Below are 22,083 nucleotides of genomic sequence, written 5' to 3'. Positions count from 1 at the left end.
CCAGCCTCTTTCAAGAACCAAATTATTTATGCTAAATGCATTTTTAGGCAACCTTTTTCAATTTAAGAGTATGATAGTCCTGGAATTGAAAACTTAATTGTCTCAGGATTTAAAAATATATTTCCTTTTATTTAGTATTTTAAGGATTTTAATGCATTTTTATTTACATCTGAGGTTGTTGAAACCAATATCAGAATGCCAGTATGATAGATAAGGGAATCAAGATTTTGAGAAGAGAAAGGTATAGCTTGAAGCTGATGTAACCAGAACTATTAGACCTAATATTCTGTAAATTACTAGAATACATGCTTCTTCACTCTTCTGCCTCTCTACCATGTTCACAAATGTTTTCACTTCTGCATCAGTAGAAAAGTAATACCCAGTAGAATTATTCATTAAAAAGAGGGCAATTAAATAGTTTACCAAACAATGAAAAGTATAAAGCATTATCATGAAGATTTGGTTTAAACAATATGTTACCAGCAGGGTGCTTTAGTTATTGTATATAAATCATATTCTAAGAAACATATATAGTTTTACAGTGTAAACTTCCCTTCCTCAGCTTTCTTTCCACATAAATGCTGAATATTTGTGTATTTCTAAAGGTTTGATTCTAGTATATGCAATTCCAATAATAACAATTAGACTTTTTCAGAAATTCTAAAAGCTTTTCACTAGATTAACATTTCTCATTTTACTTTACTGTTTTTCATTTCTCATTTACTTCAATATTCTTTTTCGTGTAAACTTTTATATTATATATCTTTCTTTCAATTATATTGCTTAAGATGAATATGTAAGCATCTATCACAGATGAAGGAACCAATAAAATCCAGTACTATTGTTGATATTATCACAATCTTTGCCCTTTGGTTCAGTTTAGAAAATTAAATAATGAGTTTCAAATCAAAATTGCTAACCTTTGGGATTTCAGTTAATATTTAACTTAAAATATGTTTAATAAACTTCATGTTCATTAAACATATTAGGTGTTTTTGTGACACCTAATAGAGTAGATCAATGTATATGAGTATATGTGTAATGTGATACCCATCTACCTATCTGTTCACACACCTTTCCATTCATTAATTCATTCACACAGATGACATTCCTGGCTCAATGTTAGCTACTAAGGAATCAAAGATGACATGACTCCAAGTATTAAAAAACACAACTTAAAATTACTGCACTATAATATAACCACTTCTATTATATTTCTATAATAGTTATGCTGTGGAAACAACCAAGAGAGTGACTGACTCCATAAGAAGTTTTTACTGTGGTTATGTGTTTCATATATGAGGATAAATAGATAAGACAACATGTGAACCGGGAAGTCAAGCATTATGATTTTTGGAGCACATTCTACCAAATCCCACCCACCTGCAGTGAATGAGGAGAGGTGTACTCTTGTGATGCTTGTTCCCTTCGGAGGAATTCTTCTGGGGAAGTTTTTCTTTGAGGACCTGAATCAGAGAGACTAATTCCTTGGGTTCTGCAGGAAGCTGCTCCACACTCCAGTTTGTATATTGGTACTGGTACACAGTTCGAGAGTCTTTCCTCTAAAATCAGAATTGAAGAGAGCATTAACTGGAGTGAAGGTCAGCTTATTTTCTAATTTGATAGTCATATTTTCTTCACAATTACTTTTATTTAAATAATTTTAAAATGTTATTCTGAAACATTATGTATATGTTGGCCTTGCCTGCATAGAGTAATTTACATTCATTTTGCTACCAGATCCATTATACGAAAGAAACATACTCCCAAAATTGTTTCCATACCTTGGAATGTCTCAGTTCAAAGACACGAAGGGTGTAAGTTGAAGATTTGTTTGTGTCTTTCATGTCAACTTCGATATCTCCATATGTTTGCTTTCCTTCTCCCCAGTACTGAGCACAGATTTCCTGGATAAAAGAAGACAATTCAACAGTTTCTGTTTGCTATTTAAAGTATGCAAAGGATCAGTCTCCTTCTTTCTCCCTTTCTCTCTCTTTCTCTGTCTGTGCCTCTTTTCTATTAAATGAAAATTATTGTTTGCTAAAATTGAAACCTGCTTATAAAAATCCAGAATCTAGTTTAAGCATTGGGGACTCATTTAATAAATATGTGGTATTTCCTTGTGTAAGAAAAGGGAAGCTGAGCACAATCGAGGTGGCTGTGACACCCCCAGAACAGCTGTCCCCCAGAACAGCTGTCTTCCTTAGTGTAGGTCTTTGAGGTTTGCTCCTCTTTTCCACATGCTTATCATCACCTCTTCAATATTTATGGCTGGCATGAGTCAATGTTATTCACGACCCTTTCAATAACTCAGGTCCCACTGTCCCTTCAGTGGTTCTTGAGGAAGAAGGGTGCATCTTTTGGGGCTTTGTCTCTGTCATCTTGTTGACCAACACCATGAGCAGCTTTATATATTTTGTCTGCATATCTAAGGAAAGGGCCAGATTGAAGAGTAGATGAATCACAAGTGTTTCTTCTCGCTACCAACTGTTGTCTACCAACTACGACCCCTCAATTTCTGACAAATACAGGCAGTCCTGCCTGTACTTCCATCTTGTTTCCCAGCTTTCATAATTTATATGAAGGAAAAGATTGTGGGAATTCCACGCTAGAAATCTGGACATACATTCCTTTAAAACAGAAAACATAAAAAGCAACTTTCCATGTACAGGGGAAGGGGACCAGGTGAGGGTGAGAAAGAGTGGGATTTGGGGGAGAGAGAGGGACATAATAAATCTTAAATCTTTTGCATACTTATAAGGTTATTCACTGAATAAGCTTGAACATATGTCAGATAATGTGGTCGGTGCTAAAGCTGAGTGAGATCTACCACCAGGGAAATTTTAATAATAACTGAAGATATTAAGGAAAGGATAAAATATCTGTCACAAGCATTAAGTAAAAGATCAAATTATATCTTAGATTCACCTTCAACTATAGACTTTTATGGCAATAAATATTACATGGGAATAAAGAAAGGAGGATACAGATATATTTTTCAGGACTTTGGTCTTGTTAAAAGCATAGGGTCAAAATTGGAAGAGAGCACACATTTAGTTACATGGAATATCAATAAGTTTAGACTCAGTGATGACAATGCAAATGGTGTGTTCAGGCTTGGGCACAAAACCTGCTTGTCCAGAGTGGAGAGGATGGAAAACATAAAAAAGGGAGGAAGATGAAAGACACATGACGGGGTGATTGTCGAGGGTGCTGGATATCACAAAAAGAGCTTGGTTTTTATCTTGAGAAAATGAGGAAAACAGAGTGAAAATGTAGCTGTTATTTGCTGTGACACTGGCATTGCTGCGTCCTGGCTAATCTGTGAGTAGTATGCAAGACTGGAGGGGGCAAACACGAGAGACTGTCAGAATCCAGACATAGCTGATGGAGGCCAACACCAGGGTGAAAGGGGTAAGATTGAGCAGACAGAATTGTGTGATGGAGGGCTAAAAAAGATGTGGGTATGGTGATCAAGCAAGCAATCCAAGACTGGAGAATGAAGTTTTATGACAGAGAGGTTTAAAAAAAAAATCCTCAAAAGTACAAACCTGGTCTCCGTGTTTCAGTTCTGTCAGCATAACAATAACTTTGACTTTTCTTTGGAAAATCATCTGCCAAAAGTCACCAATGGTCTCCTTCAGTGGTCCCTGAGCAGCAATCATCACTTCAGGTTTCCAGTAGCTCTTTTTAGACAAAAAAGGGTGGAACTTTGTTACTACAGAAGAGAGCTCAGTAGATTCTTAAAATAACCATTTTGAAATAGAGTTACTTAGTTTGATATCAGTGCTGTCACATACAAATAGTAAGATTCCTATGTCCAAGAAACAATGTAATAGCTATGTGTAAAATAATTATGCAGATAATAATTCTTAGCTAATAATGTAAAATCAAGATTACAACATATCTTGGGAAACAAGTTTTCCTTTCCACAAAAGACACACCTTTTTGTTTCTCTATAAAGGTTAGTGTGGTTATAACAAGAAAATACTTAAGCATTTCAAATTACCTTCATCATGTCTATACTAATTTTAATTAGTGTCTTTATATTTTTATTGTATTTCTTAATTAAACTAATATTCTATGAATGTGTGCTTTAGGAAACTTTGGAAAATAAGTAAATCCAACTTAATGTATAAATAATAAATATTTAATAAATGACTAAAGTTTCATTGTTTGAATTCTCAGTTAATTAAAAAGGTGGGGGATGTGACACAGACTCACCTAATAATTCATTAATCTGAATGAAAAGTTTCTAACCATACAAATATGCAAATTTGGCTTTGCCTACAATTTGGGTATCTGAGCATGTATAAACATTTTCAAATACTTGTATTTGCTCAAATTTTACTATTTTTAAAATTGATGTGATTATAGCTATATTTGTCATAAAATATAACCAATAGCATTGACTTATTTTGTATCAGGTTATTAAGTTATAGTATTTTTAAATCTTTCATTAAGTTAAAATGTAGCATTGAAATTGAAACTCTCATGTCAATCTATATGTAGTTATGACCAAGCTCATTATTCTTTTATAAAATCACTTAATGAATGGCCCTAATAACATAGATATGACTTTAAAATGGCTGGATCTTGGGTTTTGCAATTTAAGTACCTACCATTATAAAAGATGCATTGATGTATTTGCTTGGTTCCTCTGAATCACTGTCATCATCAGAGGATTCATCTGAATCATGGTCACTCTCTTTACTCATTTCCAGCTCATGTTTAAGTGGCACTCTGTTATAGTCATCTATGTAAAATAAATCAGTAGTAAGCCTTCCTTTAAAAAATTAAATTTCTTCTTCATTGTCATGTGGAAATTTGAAAGTATTTAAAAAGGGACACATTGCATTATGAAAACTTATTGATCTGCATGAAATAAGATCCTATATAAAATTCAGTACTTGTTGATAAACAAATTATACAACAAAAGTCTAAGGAAAAGGATTCCAGGAAAAAACATGGAACATAATTACATGTCAAACAACAAATACATATCGTAACATTATATGATTATTTAATTTTTGATACATACACTTTAGTTCCCCATAGACTATTATAATTCTGCTTGATATAAGTTTACAAAATACGTAGCTTAGATTTTTTCCCTCAATTACATTCCAGTAACATTAAATTAACAATCTTATATAGGTAGCTTTGATTAATTATTTTTTAGCCCAGAAAATTATTTGATCCATAATTTCTCACTGTTTCTTAATTGCTATAATTTACAATAACTTGGTCAAATGATTTGATTAACCATATCACCATCAATTCCATATTTTAAACTACATTCATAAGGACTCCTGTGGAAATCAACTAGGTCAGCCATGCACTGATCTGATTTATTTGGTCGTCTAATTTATCAACTTGTGTTATATTTTATCCATGCTAATTTTAGTTTATGCAGCTGAATAAAATTACCATATGTGATGTTAATATGCTTAAAGAGTAGAATTCAAGTCTTGAAACTGTGCATATTGTGATCTGTTAAATTTGATGATTTAGAGTTTATAGAGTATATCCCCCTACTTTCAACCTCCCAGATATAAGGGATAAAAAGGAAACATAATGAGAACAAATGGATGTAATTTTTACTATTTGTCAATTACTCTGGAGTAAATAACTGAAATAAACTAAAAATGAAAGAAAATGGGTAAAAGAGACTTGCTCTGTTTTCTCCCAGCTTTAAATATTTCACTTTTACGACAACTCATTTCTGAAATAATTGGTAAAAAGAAAACACTGAATACAGTCTACCCTCCAAAGCCCATTGTAAATGTTCAGGATTATAAGTCTTTGCAATAACTAGTATTTCAATACCTATTAACTTCTTCCCTATTAACAACCAAATGTTGAAATCTTGCTTCAAGATCATTTGTATGAGTGTGTGTCCCACATTAAACAAATCCAAAAGAGCTTAACTTTATCTGATATGAAAAAAATAAAATAAACTACATACATGGGATGACATTAGAATTCCTGTTTTTATTTTTATTTTCTTCCTGATTTCCAATGTGCTGTGTCCTCCAGCTCCTATATGAAGGAAGTCTCTGAAGAAAAAAAATGAAAAACTCATTTAAAATGTAAATATTGGCTTATTGCATAATAAGATGCTCCCTAAAGAAAAGCATTTCATTATTTTTTGTGAAATTTGCATATGCTCCCTATAGGCCATACTTTTTCAGTTTGCCTCTGATTATTTTTTTCTTTAAATTGCTCAGGCATTTAGTTCTTTTGACAGGATGAGTATGAGCTAAAGATATATAATATGTAACAGACTATGTCTCCTTCTTCAGAGCTGCTTGATAGAAAAATAATAGTTTGTTCTTACGTAAGTTGAAAGCACTAGACTGATGTTGATCTATATTGCAAAAGCAATGGTAAGTTATTTTAAGTTATCAGAAATAAACTTTGGAGACACCACATTCATAGGAGACTTGGCACATGTTTTGAAAGTTGATTCTTAATTTGTTTACACCTTCTAGATCGATTTCCTCTCACCCACAGTTACTAATTAGTCAGAAGAGATCTATCATTTCTACAGATGAGGCTCACAAATCCTTTTAGTTTTCCTTCCTCCTACTTAATCTAGTCTACCCTCATTTGTCACTTGTAAAACATCAACAATTTCTTAACTGGCCTCTTTGTCTTCAATCTCGCTTGCTCTAATCCTTCTAAAACACAAAACAGAAGATGCTTTTCTGAAGATGAACTTTCCACCACTATAAGAAAACAAAAAATCTCCTCAAAATAGTGTAAGAAGTCTTTAGTGATATGCCCCTGACTATTTCTCCAGCCTTACACCCTTCTAGGTCCCTCCATACTTCTACCAAACCAGCTTCCTCAATTCTTGGAAAGGCCAAGCTTTTCTTTAACTCTTGGCAGATAAACTTGTTTGTTGTTGTTGTTGTTTGTTTGTTTTTGTTTTTTTCTTACTTGAACTACCTTTTCCCCTTTTGGTTGCTCTAATAACTTTTCTTACCCTATAGGCATCAGTTTAAATGCCAATTTATTCTGGAAGACCTCCCTGCCTCCAGTCTTTCCTCTGCACTAGTCCTTAAATAAGTAGTTGTCAAGTGAACAATATTTAATGATAATATTTAATGTTACAAATAACTTAAACTGAGAAAGCTCCTCATGTACAATTCAGTAAGATTTTATATACACACACATGCATGTATATATGTGTGTGTATATAGATATATATTTTTTCAGCATGGTACCCTCGTTCAAATTAATCATGGCACTCTGTTTCAAACCTCATTCATAGCTACGTAATTGAGTGAAAGCAAACATCATCATTGAATTTTAGGCCACTTAAACACCACCATGAGCTGCATGAAGGACCACATGTTTTGGAAATTATTATAACACCTTGTGCTCTTGTGAGTGTAGTCACCGAGGCAGCCTGTGCCCTGTAGCAATACTCAGGATTATAGGTGGAATTAATGGTTCACCTTCATCTAAGACACAAAGGATCTGTCACTCTTAAATCTCTGCCTGCTTCACATGCCATCACAAGTCTAAGCTTCCCAGTGCATCCACATTCCCCAGACTTTTATTCCTGAATGGTTATTTGTATCCTCAGATACAACCCAGTCTCTTACACCTTACCCAACAGTGCCTTCCTCCTCTGCCCTCTGATGCTCATAGTCTGTCATCTGTGAACTCCCATTTATCCTAATCATCATCTTCCAACAGTCACTTCACCTTTTTTTTTCTTTCCACCAATTGAACTTTCCATCACTGAAAGTGATGGAAAATTGAAACATGGATGTCAGCTAAGAACACCACCAATAACTCGGCAGCCCTTTTAAGAAAAAGTTGACTTTCCCCCTCATACTCCTTTTACCTCACAGCTTTAAGAAAAGATACGTGTTCTCCTTACTCTCTGATTCTACTTGCAAACCATTTCTACTTATTCTCTTTCAAATAAACCAACCACTCTGATATTCCTGCCATCATACTATGCTAGCTTCTATCCACTGCCCTTCACTGGGAAGTGTCAGGTATTGATTTCTAAATCACTCCACCTCATTTAGTTTTAGGCTTGGCTAAGTATGTGCTCTTCTTTCCAAGGTCTGTCATCATTTTTGGTTAATTCAACATTGACAAGAATGATCTATCCAACACTCTAGTCTCTTCATTTCTTAGCTTCTTCACCTCCCATGACTTTCCCTCCACATCCCAGTCATCCACTTTCATCATTCCACCTTTGTAGGTTTCATTCCAAATATCACATCACCTCTAAAATCACAACTTCAATTATCCCTGTTGTTGAAAATTACCCCTATTATTCCTGGTCATTTATTCTAGTGTGTTCAACCTAGCAATCTGTAATTCTATCAAAATGTCCAACTTATTATCCTTACTGCTTTCTCTCACCTCCCTGGTGCGGCCAATTTGCTTTTTATTTTCCACCTCAGTCATCATTCATTTGTAAACACCCTCAACTTGTTTGCCTCACTACTTTCAAATAGACACTTTTCGAAATCTAGATAGGTTTAACTCAACCATCTGCACACACAGCCTCGACCCTCAAAGAGCTAAATGCTGCTATAGAAAACAATACAACCAACTGACTAATTCTTCTTTAAACTCATAACGATAAATTTAGATGATCAAATGATAACTTCTGGCAATCTGCCTAGGGAGATTGCTTTTCTACTTTGAGATAACTAGTTCATACCCTTCCTCAAGCACTAAGCTCTTCTTTGCTCTACTCGCTCCTGTATCTCTCAACTCTCAACTGATGATCTAGCCTCATATTTTCTTGAAAAAGCGATAGATCATCGGGCAAGAGCTGCCTCAATTTCCCAATACCAAATTGACCAACCGACTTGCATCTCTACCCTCATCTTCTGTCTTACTGTCTGCTTAAATGGAATAATTTCACTGCTTCTATCTGTGATCTGGATCACATCCTCTCATCCGTCTTCCCATGACCACTTGCAGATCATTTTGACTCCTGTGCCTAGAATTGTACTTGGCACACACAGCAGAAACTCAAGCACATTTGTTTAGTGAAAAATAGTCTGTCTTTTCTATAGTAAATAAACATTCATAAGAATGTTTAACTTAAATGTATAACTGTCTCTAAACAGCATATGTGTTTACATGGATTAGTAGGGCAGGTATAAAGGTATATTGAATATGGTTAATTTGTCAGCTAGAAAAGCAAGAAAACAACAATAAAACACTACTCTGCTTGAGACTACCCTGTGCCTGCTAGTTCTTCCATTGTAAGTACAGGTCTTCTGGGGTATTGAGTCACTTGGTGATTACTGCATGCTCCACCTCCAGCCCCATCTTAACCTCACTTTGGTCCTAAACATTAAATGGTTCTGCATCTGACTAAAAGCATACTCCTGGTCTTTAGAAATTCTGAATTTACCAGTTTGGTACATTACAGAATGACTCACTAAACTGGAAATCATAGGTGGAACAAAAAAAACACAAAACACTTTTCTGACAACGGAGCAATTTGAGGACAGATACGCCAAATTTCTGAAATTATAGTGAACTACATGCTAGGTTAGCTGTCAGAAAAATTGCCTAATAAATAGGTTAGGACACATGTACTTATCTTTTACTGTCTGTCTGGCAGCTCCAGCCAGTTCAACTTCCTAAGCAGTCATAAACTCTTCTAATGATTTCCTTTACAAACGAAAACCAGATACGGTTTTTAAAGGTGATATGCTATATTGCCTTTGGCAGATGAGTTTTGTGGCTACATACTGTTATCTTGACACTTTATTTTATACCAGCTTAATGAGGAATGACTGAAAGTGTTAGTAATAAAGTCAGATTTCTGGGTCTAAAGAAATCTATATAATTGTTGTGTGGATTCAGGCATTTCTCTTAACTCGCTGTGTCCTAGTTTTCTCATCTGTGCTCCACTGGTTCTGGTGAGGACCAAACACAAGTGCTATGTCAAGTGCATAGCAAACACCTAGAAAGTAGATGACACTCAGTAAAAGTTGCCTGTAATTATTATTATTGTTGTCACTATCATTACCTGGAATTCAGCCTCTAGTGGAGATGGCTCACTGGGTGGATCCCTTTTCTTCATGTTATGTAGATATGGATGTAATTCAGACAAATTCACTTCTGTTTCTCCAAACTGATTGTATTCAACCAAAGCCTGATGGATCAAGATGTACTGGGCCTACAATTTCAGGAAAAAATACAGATAATTAACTAATAATTTAGAGTCCTGCAAGTCATATTTAATTAAAATACACATTCCCCATAATTTTGCTCATATTGGAACAATACATGGCAAAGCAAACTGATATCTATAATATTTATGTGATATCTATAATATTCTGGAAGTTCACTCTCAGAGTTTTCTGGAATGTGAGCAAATTCTATTTTCAGATTATTTTTTCAGAAAAATTACTTTACAAATAGATTATCCATGTACTCTGTATTGCACAACTTTTATTCCTAAAAACTTAAGAACATTGTATGTTACTTCATTTAGTAATTATTGGGACAATAAGCCAAATTACTGAATGTAAAACCATAATAAATATCACAGTATATTCAAGAGGTAAAAAAGCAAGTTGTTATTCCTTAGAAAACCTTTCTAAATAGTTTTTAGAACTTTCAAAATAAGAAAATTATTTTTTAATAAGAAAATTATTTTTTTAATCCAATATGCCAAACCCAGATTTAACCACTCTTAACTGCTTATTTTGTTTGAATCCCGTATTTCCAAAGAAATAGTATACTTCTGATAATCCTCTTTAACTACCACCTTTAGTTCCCTGAGTTTGGCAGTATCTTTCCACTGTACTTTATTTTGCACTGTAAATCATTTCTTTTTATCAGGTTAACAATTTGTTTTTATATTTCTACTCTGCTATCTATGCATCTATAATCATAAGCACTGTACATTTTTGTGCTTTAAAAAAAATCACATGTATTATATCTTGAATGTTTCGTGTGCCAACTTTACTCACTCATTGTTTTCATCTGAGCATCTCTCCAGACAGACAGACACAAACCTAGATTATTGCTTTCTACCACAACATAGCATTTGTCATACAGAGAGTCCACATGTCCAAATTTTGTTTTCCTATACCTCTATTGATACATATCTATGGTGTTTCCATTCTTTCACTGGTACATATTTCGGTTTGTTTTGTTTTGTTTTTTGCTATTCTTGCAAATGTTTCTAGTTGATGCTTCTCTTGCGTATGTGCACATATGTGATTTTTGCGGGGTCAAATACAGACATTTTCAGTAATAACCATCACTTACAATTACCAAATGCATAGTATGTGCCAGAGACTTGTTTAAGTGTTTTACTTGTATTACTTTTGGGGTTATGAGTCTGTGAGGTATTATCATTGCCTCCATTTTACAGATGACTTAACTGAGGTGCAGTCAGACTAAAAATACTTAATAAATAATACCACTTACCCTTGTATTAATAATTAAAAGCAAGATTTGGAACCTGAAAGTGTAGTTTCTAAAACCAGGCTGTTGACTACTATACTATTCTGTCTGTTCAGTTTAATTTTATGAGATGATGCCAAATCTGTTTTCAGCGTTTTTAGTTTTCTTGCCAATCTGATATATGTTAATGGCAGTTCATTATTTTAAAACGTGTATGTTTTGTGGTCATCTTTCTTCCACAGTACTTTTAGGCACTAATGAAAAATGCTTCTAAGTATTTCTGGTGATTACCACATGTTTTAGTTTTCAGGAAATCATCTACTCTTTGAAGTTGCGAAGAATTTCGATTTTTTAAAATATCATTAGTATCACTTGGAAAAGATTTAAGTCCAAAAAACCAAAGTGAGAATAATCACTAAAGGTTAGAACATACCTCTACTTGAACCATCAGGCATCTCTGTCGCCTTAGCTTGACAACGTAACCATAAACATCTACTTTGTTCTCAGCTTCCAGGCCTTCTAGCATGGCATCAATTCCGATATAGGTGCCTGTGCGCCCGACACCAGCACTGGCAAACCAAGCAAAAAAAAGGTAAAGGCATGATCACGGTAAAGCTGCAGGTGTGAAACAGATATAAGAATCTAAGTTTCTCCCATAGGTTGTTTCCCAAAATAGCAATTGCCAAAGGGAAAGAGGTCTCTAACAGCCCTAGGCAGGTGGATTCTGTTGGAGTTGTTGTTGTTGTTGTTGTTGTTGTTGTTGTTGTTGTTGTTTTTCCTACCTGCAGTGCACCACAATGGGACCACTGAAGAAATTGCTGAAGGCATTCACTCTCCTTCTCAGTTTGAGGAGCAAGTGAGGATCCTCAGGCACCCCGTGGTCTGGCCAGCTGGTAAACTGAATGTGAGTCACCTCTCTTCCAGTTGCTTTTTCTTTTTTCTAGTCAAGAGATAATATATTCTTTGAAATGATTTTTTAAAGCAGACTATGAAACATAAATAAGTGGAAGGGAGTACCAATACAGGGTCTCCTCGTGCAAACATAAACCGCTCAAAAGAGTTCATAATTTCCTCAGGTGTCTTATACATCTTCTCAGCCATGACTGCATTTTCCTTTTTAATCAATAACTAGTAGCTAAGATATTGTGCAGGACTTGCATGCACTACCCTGTAAGCAATATCTTACCAGTAAGGTAAGTAAGGTAAAGAAAGTATAACCAAAATTTCTAAGAACTTGCATGCTGTCAAGCCAAAAAAAAAAAACAAAACAAAACAAAACAAAATAAACATACACCATAAAAGGGGGGTGTGTGGCTGAAACCTTTTGGATGTGTGTTTAAAATGATATGGTAAAGGTCATTCTCACAGCTGTTTAAAATACTTCTACTTGATAGGCCAGCAAGCAGGACTCATTCTTATGTGAGCAAAGTCTGATTATTTGATGAACATTATATTCCTTAGACCTTCACATGGTAGCACTGTCAACTCAGAATGTAGAGAGAGGACTGAGGAAAGTCAGCCCCAGGTTACCGCTCAGGTTTGTTCTAATTTCAAAGTAACCACCACAAGATGCATAAGTCATAATTCTCTCACCAGGTATAAAGAACCATCTACATTTAGATAACAAAAGAAACATACAAACTGAGTTAATTAACACCAGTAAACCCAGACTACAGAATGTAGTCAGATAGTTATCAACCGAGAAATATACCCTCATATCTATGGATCCGGTGCCTTTGTGGCTTAGTCAAACAAGTATTTAGCCAGAAACTATTGATAGGATTGTTTCACAGCACTCTATAGACATAACAATTAGTAATACCATGGAAATCTAAGAAGACCTATGGAGATATATAGAGTAAGTCTATTTCTTCTGTAGACAATGTATCTAGACTATACAAAAATAAAATTTAGATTACTAAAAGGCCTACAATAAATGAAGTTAAGAGAAAATCTTAACCCCCTATACAAAGACTTGTATTTTTTTAAAACAGCTCTATTAAGAGATGTTTTACAATCTTGATAGGTTGCATGTATCCAGGAATTTATCTATTTCTTCTAAGTTTTCCAATTTATTAGCATATAACTGCTCATAGTAGCATCTAATAATCACTTAAATTTCTACAGTATCAGTGGCAATGTCTCTTTTTTCATCTGTGACTGTATTTATTTGAGTCTCCACTCTTTTTCCCTTAGTCTGGCTAAAGGTTTATCAATTTTATCTTTTTTTTTTTTTCTTTTTTTGAGATGGAGTCTCGCTGCAAAGCCCAGACTGGAGTGCAATGATGCAATCTTCACTCACTGCAACCTCGGCTTCCCAGGTTCAAGTGATTCTACTGCCTCAGCCTCCCAAGTAGCTGGGATTACAGGTGCGTGCCACCACACCTGGCTAATTTTTTTTCTTTTTTTTTTTTTTTTAATTTTTAGTAGAGATGGGGTTTCACCATATTGGCCAGGCTGGTCTCAAACGCCTGACCTCAAGGGATACAGCCACCTTGGCCTCTTAAAGTACTGGGATTTCAGGCATGAGCCACTGCACCTGGCCTGTCAATTTTATCTCTTTTTAAAAGACAACATTTTATTTCATTGATGCTTTGTATTATTTTTTTATTTCAATTTCACTTATTTCTACTTTGATCTTTATTATTTTTTTCTTCCAATTTACCGTTTGGTTTGTGCTTGCTTTTCTAGTTCTTTGAAATGTATCATGTTGTTTATTTGAAATTTTTCTTTTTTAATGCAGGTGCTTACTCTTACAAATTTTTCTCTTAGTACTGCTTTCACTGTATCACATAGGATTTGGATTGTTGTGTTCCCATTTTCATTTGTTTTGAGAAATTTTAAAATTTCCCTAGTGATTTCCTCATTGACTCAGTGGTCATTGAGGAATACATTGTTCACTCTCCAAGAGTTTGTATAGTTTCCAAAATTCTTGTTATTGATTTCTAGTTTGATTGTAGTCAAAGAAAAGTTTATATAATTCATTTTTTAAAATTTTATAAGACTTGTTTCATAGCATAACATAAGGTATGTCCCTGAGTATGATCCATGGATCTGAAGAATGTGTATCATTCAGACATTGGTTGAAGTGTTCTATAAACATCTATTAGGTTCATTTGGTCTAAAATGCAAATTAAGACCAATGTTTCTTTGTTGATTTTCTTCCTGGGTGATCTGACTAATGCTGAAAGTAGGGTGTTGAAGTCTCCAACTACTATTGTATTGGAGTCTATCTCTGTCTTTAGCTCTAATAATATTTGCTTTATATGTCTGTGTGCTCCAGTATTAGGTGCATATATATTTACAATTGTTATATCCTCTTGCTGAATTGACTCCTTTATCATTACATAGAGACAATAAATGTCTCTTTTATTCGTTTTTGTGTTGAAATACACCTGTGTGATATAAGTATAGGTACTCCTTCTCTTTTTAGGTTTCCATTTACATGGAATATAATTTTCCATCTCTTATTTTAAGTCTGTTTGTGTCTTTACAGGTGAAGAATGTTTCTTGTAAGCAACAGATTGTTGGGTCTTGTTTTATTAATCTATTCAGCCACTCTATGTATTTTGTTTACAGAGTTTAGTATACTGATATTCAATGTTACTGTTGATAAATAAAGACTTACTCCTGCCATTTTGTTATTTCTTGTATGGTTATTTTGTGGCCTCCTCTTCCTTCTTTCTTTTCTTCCTGTCTTCCTTTAAGTGAAGGTGATTTTTCTCTGGTGGTCTGTTTTAATTTCTTGCTTTTTATTTTTATGTATCTGTTGAATGCTTTTGGATTTGGGGTTATCATAAGGCTTGCAAACAATATCTTATAATCCATTATTTTATGCTGAAGACAACAGAGATTGTGTAAATAAACTAACAAGCAAAGTGTAATATAATGAAAATGCTACATTTTAACTTCATTCCTCCATTTTTTATCATTTTCTTATTTCAATTCATTAATTATTTTGCTCTCCGTGTCTTGAAAAGTTGGTGTCACCATTATTTTTGGTACCCAAAACCTGAATGGACAACAAGTAATGAGATGGAGGTTCTAATGAAAAGTCTCCCAGCAAAGAAAAGCCCAGGACCTAATGACTTCATTACTGTATTTTACCAAACATTTAAAGAAGAACTAATACCAATTCTACTCAAACTATTCCAAAAAATGGAAGAGAAGGGAATTCTTCCAAACTCATTCTACAAAGCCAGTATTACTCTGATACCAAAACCAGACAAATACACATCAAGAAAAAGAAAACTACCAGTCAATATCCCTGCAAAAAGCCTCAACAAAATACTAGCAAACTGAATTCAACAACACATTAAAAATATCATTCGTCTTGATCAAGTGGCATTTATCCAAGGGATGCAAGGATGGTTCAACATGCACAAATCAATTATTGTGATACATTATATCAACAGAATGAAGGACAAAAGACATATGATCATTTCAATTGATGCTGAAAAATTATTTCATAAAAATTCAACATCTCTTCATAGTAAAAAAAAAACCCTCAAAAAACAGGGTAATGAAGGAACATACCTCAACAGAATAAAAGTCACATATGACATACCTGCAGCTAGCATCATACTAAATGAGAAAAAACTGAAAGGCTTTCTTCTAAGATCTGGATAAAGACAAGGATGCCCACTTTCACCACTGTTGTTCAACATAGTACTGGAAGTCCAAGCTAGAGCAATCAGACAAGAGAAGGAAACATATGGCATCCAAATTGGAAAGGAAGAAGTCAAATTATCCTTGTTTGCACATTATATGATCTTATATTTGGAAAAACCTAAATACTTCACCAAAAAAACTATTAGAACTGATTCACAAATTCAGTAACGTCATAAGATACAAAATCAACATTAAAAAATAGTATTTTTATATGCCAACATTGAACTATCTGAAAAAGAAATCAAGAAAGTAATCTCATTTGCAGTAGATAAAAACAACATAAATACCTAGGAATAAACTTAACCAAAGAAGTAAAAGATCTCTACAATGAAAACTGGGAAATATTGATGCAAGAAATTGAAGAGGACATAAAAAATGGAAAGCTATTCCATGTTCAAGACTGAGTATTGTTAGAATGTCCATACTACGCAAAACTATCTACAGATTCAATGCAATCTCTATCAAAATACCAATAATATTCTTTACAAGTAGAAAAAATAATCCTAACATTTATATGAAACCACAAAAGACCCAGAAAAGCCAAAGCCATCCTAAGTGAAAAGAACAAAACTAGAGGAATCACAATACCTGACTTGAAATTATACTTCAGAGCTATAGTAACCAGAACAGCATGGTACTGGCATAGAAACATACATAGAGCAATGAAACACAATAGAGAACACATGAATAATTCTATAAGTCTACAGTGAACTCGTTTTTGACAAAGGTACCAAGAATATGCATTGGGGAAAGGACAGTCTCCACAACAGATTGTACTGTGAAAACATATGTGGAAGAATGAAACTAAACCCCTACCTCTTGCTGTATATAAACATTAAGTAAAAAATGGATTAGACTTAGATATAAGACCTTAATCTATGAAACTACTAAAAGAAAATGTTGGAAGAACTCTCCAGGACATTGGTTTGTGCAAAATTATTGAATAATGCCCCACGAGCAGAGGCAAACATAGCAAAAATGAACAAGTAGAATTACATCAAGTTAGAAAGCTTCTGTACAGCAAACAAAACAATCAACAAAGTGAAGAGACAAGCCACAGAATGAGGGAAAATATTTTCCAACTCTCCATCTGACAAAGGATTAATATCCAGAATACAAAAGAAGCTTATAGAACTTTATGATAAAAAATCTAATAATCTGATTTTTAAATAGGCAAAAGATCTGAATAGACATTTCTCAAAAGAAGACATACAAATGGCAAACAGATATATAAAAAGGTGGCCAATATTATTTATTATCAGCGAAATGCAAATCAAAACTATATTATCACCTTGTTCCAGTTATAATGACATATATAAAAGACAACCAAGAATGAATGCTTGCAAGGATGTGAAGAAAAGAAAACCCTCAGACAATGTTGGTAAGAAAGTAAATTAGTACAACAACTATGTAGGACAATTTGGAGGTTTCTCAAAAAAAAAAAAAAAAAAAAAAAAACCTAAAAATAGCACTACCTTATGATCCGGCAATCCCACTGTTAGGTATATATCCCAAAGAAAGGAAACAGTAGATTGAAGAGATATCTGCACTCCCATGTTTATTGGAGCACTATTAATAATAGTCAACTTTTGGAAACAACCTAAGCATCAATCAACAGATGAATGGATAAAGAAAATGTAGTACATATATACAATGAAGTATTATTCAGCCATAAAAAGGGGTAAGATATAGTCATTTGCAACAATATGTATGGACCTGGAGGACTTAGGTTAAGTGAAATAAGCCAGACACAGAAATACAGACTTCATATATTGTTACTTATTTGTGGGAGCTAAAATTTAAAATAATTGAACTCTTGGATATACAGAGTAGAATGATGGTTATCGAAGGATGGGAAGGGTATGGCAAGGGTGGAAATGGTAATGGTTAATGTGTATAAAAATATAATTAGATAAAAAGAAGAAGATCCAGTGTTTGATAGCACAACAGGGTGACTATTCAACAATAATTTATTATACATTTCAAAATAAACAAAAGAGTATAATTGGATTGTTTGTAACAGAAAGAAAGGATAAATGCTTGAGATAATGGACGCCCCATTTACCCTGATGTGATTGTTATGCATTTCATGCCTGCATCAAAACATCTCATTTACCCCATAAATATACCTACCATGTACCCCAAAAAATTAAAAATAAAATTCATTTGTTAGAAATAAAAGATACATTTTACATACCATAAAGTTCACCAGTTTAAAATGTACAATTCGGTATTCATATTACATTCACTAAAGGATACAACCATCACCTTTATATCTAATTATAGAACATTTTCATCATCACAAAATGAAAGGCTGTTCTTATTTTCTTTTTGACCTCCTCAGTTCCAGGCAACCACTGATCTACTTTCTGTCTTTATTGGCTTGCCTATTGTGGATTTTTCATATAAATGGAATTATATAATATGCATGATGACTTCCATTTTAACTATTATCTAAGGCCACAATGACCTCCTTATTTTCTGAACTAAACATTCTATCGCTGCTGCATAGTTAGAACTTTATACTTCTTACAGGGTTCTCTAATTCTGTCATTTCTCTTATGGAAAAATTAATCTTTTTCATAAAAGTAGAAACTCACTGACAATAAGGACAAATTGCTTATTCTTTTAACAATTTGATTATGTATTCAACACATTTAATGGACCTTCCCTCTTTTTATAATACTTCCAGGGTCACGGTATAATACTTTCGATTTGACTTGGACAAAAACGTCTTGACCAGTGACTTAAATTTGACCCTGTTGGCTTTTGTCATTGTTCCAACCACAGCTTTTCATCCTAAAGGTTATCAAAAATAATATTTCCTGATATATTGTAATTTCTTAAATTTAATATTCCATTATTATATTTTTATAAAAACAGTATCAAAACAAAAATTATGTAAAAAGCAAACTCACATTTACAATGTTCAATTTCTGAATGATGTAATCTGGACATCTTTTGTGCTGGTTGATCTTTACAACAACATCTCCAAAAGCCCGAGTGCCCTCTTCCATTGACGGCCAGTATTCTGCACACTTGTTCTATATTTAAAAACATTATTAAGTATTTGAATTTTTAATTTAAGCCAATTTTTATCCAACTTTCTTTAAAGAGTGAAAACAAAACCTATACTCATTTGAAATTCTCAAAACATTTGTGTAGTTCAAGCATATATAAACCTTAAGCTGTGATGCTTGATATATGTTCTATTTCCCACTTATGAGTGCTATAGAATTTCCTTCATACTTTTTAGCGAGATGATCTTTCCAGGCTTACATGCATGTTAAGAGAGGAGACAATCATTTGTCAGCAAAAAAGATGTGATTGCTTGTGGTTAATTTTAGGTAGGGGGACAGAGAGGCTTTTACTCCTAAAGTCACATTACATGACTCACCACCTATCTGCCCAAGGTCAGTTTTGTTTCGAGTATTAAGTTCTTGTGAAGCTAAAACAGTGAAATTTACTGAACTTATAACAACACTGCAGAGAAACAGGAATCAAGTTTAATTAATCAGAAGACTTGAAATTTTATGCATACAGACATATATTTGTATGTTAAAAGTTTTAGTTTTCTACAGGTATGAAAAATTTAAATAAAAGTTAATACTGATTAAAATAGAGAACTCTCTGTTTAGTCATGAGGCAGATATACGTGGCTTTTCAAAATGCCATTCAACACTTTATTTTCCTAACCCCAAGATCCACACTATGAATCTTCTTGGTTCTTACCCTGTTTCCTTCTTCACATCGAGTGACCATGACAATAACTGTGGCTTTCTGTTCCCAAATCATCCTCCAGAAATCATCAACGGTTTCATCCCTGGGACCTAGGAGGTAAACAAATAAAAGTTGATAAGAAATGTTTTCTTAAAAGTGCTATAAAACAATTTTTCAAAAAGAATATTGGATTATCAAAGAAATTACCTTGTGCAGCAATGTATTTCCTGGGTTCTTTGAAACCCTATTGAAAACACATGCAAAGATATGTCATTTGCTGAACATTGAATTACTCATTAACATGAAAAATTGTGAGTTAGAGGAATTGCCTTAGATCCATCATTTTGTGATTGTGAATTTCTCTGGGCAGTTTCAAAGTATTAAGGGGATCTTATTAATTGGTGGTCAGGCATTTAATTTGCTCAACATGTTAGCATTTGCAAAGAATATTCATGACTTTCATGTATCTTCGCTGTAAACTTCAAGCAATTTTAACACTAGGCTTCATCTTCATCTGGGATGTTGTTGTAATTTACAAAAGTGCTCTAGACATTTCAACATTTTATATCCTGCCAACTCTTATAGGATCATCTGCCACTGTTTAAACCTGCTCACCAGCCATGTAGTTACTTTTGGGATTTTTACTCAATTTCTTTCAACAAATCATTCTTGGATTTTACCCGCATTTTCACCTCTTAATTTCTGCTGGAATATGATGATTCCCTAGACTTCTCTGCCATTTCAGATAAGAGATATAATAACTTTCATTTCATTACCTACAATGTCTGCTTTCTCTCCTCCTGTTACCAAGATAAAGGAATACAGAGGCAGATAAAATATTATACTGGCTTCTTCCAGAATTATCTCAGACTCCTAAATTCACCTCAGCAATGAAAGGAGCTCTTCAGAAAGAGATGGCCTTTACCATTGGATTAAATTTGAAACATGGGTCACAAGAATTCAACATTAATTTAAGTAACTTCCTGAAACTTCTATCTCATGACACAGTATTGCGCATACATTCATTTACTTAATAAGTATTTATTGAATAGCTACAATATGTTAATCACCTATCTAAAAGCAGAAGTCACATGCTTTCTGGGAGCTCCAAGTTCCAATGGAGAAACATAATAAGTAACCTGATACCATAATTACCATATATATTTGAATAGAAAATATAGTTGCTTCTGGTAGGTGAGGACACCGGGAAAAATGGCAGATTTGGGGAGAAAAAAAGATTTTTTCAGTCTGTATATATTTTTATACTGTTTAAAATTATTTAACCTATATAATGGATTAATTATTTAACATTTGTATAATAAATTAAATTTTAAGATATTTTAAACAAATTAACCACGTACAGACATTTACATTTCTGCATAAATCCAGTGGACAGATGATCTGTGTTGATGAGGAAAGTCTGCTGAAATTTAGTGTGATTAAATTAACGGATAACATTTTGGAGTCAGTCAGACTCTGGTTGAATTTCAACTCAAGTATTTACCAGTTGTGTGAACAAGGACAAGGTAATTAACTAAACGGAGCCTTCCAGTCCTCACTTATATGGCACATGGCTGAGGCAAATGTGGGCTTCTTTTGAGAAATACATGCATAGATTATTTAGTCTAATATCTAGCACACAAGAGGTACCAGAGTACATTAAATTAATTCTTAATATAATTTTGTTTGTAGAGGAAAATTCTGTTATACCCAATACCAATAGTCACATAATAAATAACTATCCTTGCAAATATTAATAATTTTCTGTTTATATCAGTGACATATGGGCTCACTTCAAAATATTTTTAATAATATTTCTAAAATTTTGCCGAGACAAAGAAGGAGCTGAATGAAATATACAGGAATAAGAAAAATGCAAATTTTGGCCGGGCACGGTGGCTCACGCCTGTAATCCCAGCACTTTGGGAGGCCAAGGCAGGCGGATCACAAGGTCAGGAGATCGAGACCACGGTGAAACCCCGTCCCTACTAAAAATACAAAAAATTAGCCGGGCGCGGTGGCGGGCGCCTGTAGTCCCAGTTGCTCGGGAGGCTGAGGCAGGAGAATGGCATGAGCCCGGGAGGTGGAGCTTGCAGTGAGCCGAGATCACACCACTGCACTCCAGCCTGGGCGACAGAGTGAGACTCCGTCTCAAAAAAAAAAAAAAAAAAAAAAAAAAAAAAAAAAAAAAAAAAAAAAAAAAGAAAAAAGAAAAAAAGACTTTCTATCATCACCCCCCAACATCATTTAACCCTAGGAGTTTTTTTTCTTTTTTTT

The 22,083-nt window shown here is 33.9% G+C and overlaps 1 protein-coding gene across 1 annotated transcript in view; it reads right to left on the bottom strand.

The window, feature by feature from the left end:
• Window positions 1–22,083, bottom strand: part of PTPRC (protein tyrosine phosphatase, receptor type, C) — a 132,271-nt gene that overhangs the window by 3,129 nt on the left and 107,059 nt on the right. The window contains exons 21-31 of the mRNA XM_011970254.1: window positions 20,014–20,050; window positions 19,819–19,916; window positions 19,005–19,130; window positions 12,198–12,355; window positions 11,849–11,984; window positions 10,028–10,177; window positions 5,969–6,059; window positions 4,623–4,756; window positions 3,552–3,686; window positions 1,785–1,907; window positions 1,384–1,562 (exon numbers count right to left, since the gene is read on the bottom strand). Coding sequence (XP_011825644.1) covers window positions 1,384–1,562; window positions 1,785–1,907; window positions 3,552–3,686; window positions 4,623–4,756; window positions 5,969–6,059; window positions 10,028–10,177; window positions 11,849–11,984; window positions 12,198–12,355; window positions 19,005–19,130; window positions 19,819–19,916; window positions 20,014–20,050 — 1,367 coding nt within the window. The remainder of the gene's footprint in view (window positions 1–1,383; window positions 1,563–1,784; window positions 1,908–3,551; window positions 3,687–4,622; window positions 4,757–5,968; window positions 6,060–10,027; window positions 10,178–11,848; window positions 11,985–12,197; window positions 12,356–19,004; window positions 19,131–19,818; window positions 19,917–20,013; window positions 20,051–22,083) is intronic.

This window comes from Mandrillus leucophaeus, unplaced genomic scaffold, assembly GCF_000951045.1.
Source record: "Mandrillus leucophaeus isolate KB7577 unplaced genomic scaffold, Mleu.le_1.0 Scaffold938, whole genome shotgun sequence".
In the NCBI taxonomy this organism is placed as follows: domain Eukaryota; kingdom Metazoa; phylum Chordata; class Mammalia; order Primates; family Cercopithecidae; genus Mandrillus; species Mandrillus leucophaeus.
The sequence above is the reverse complement of the archived record's forward strand: the minus strand, read 5'-3'. Positions and strand labels throughout refer to the sequence as shown.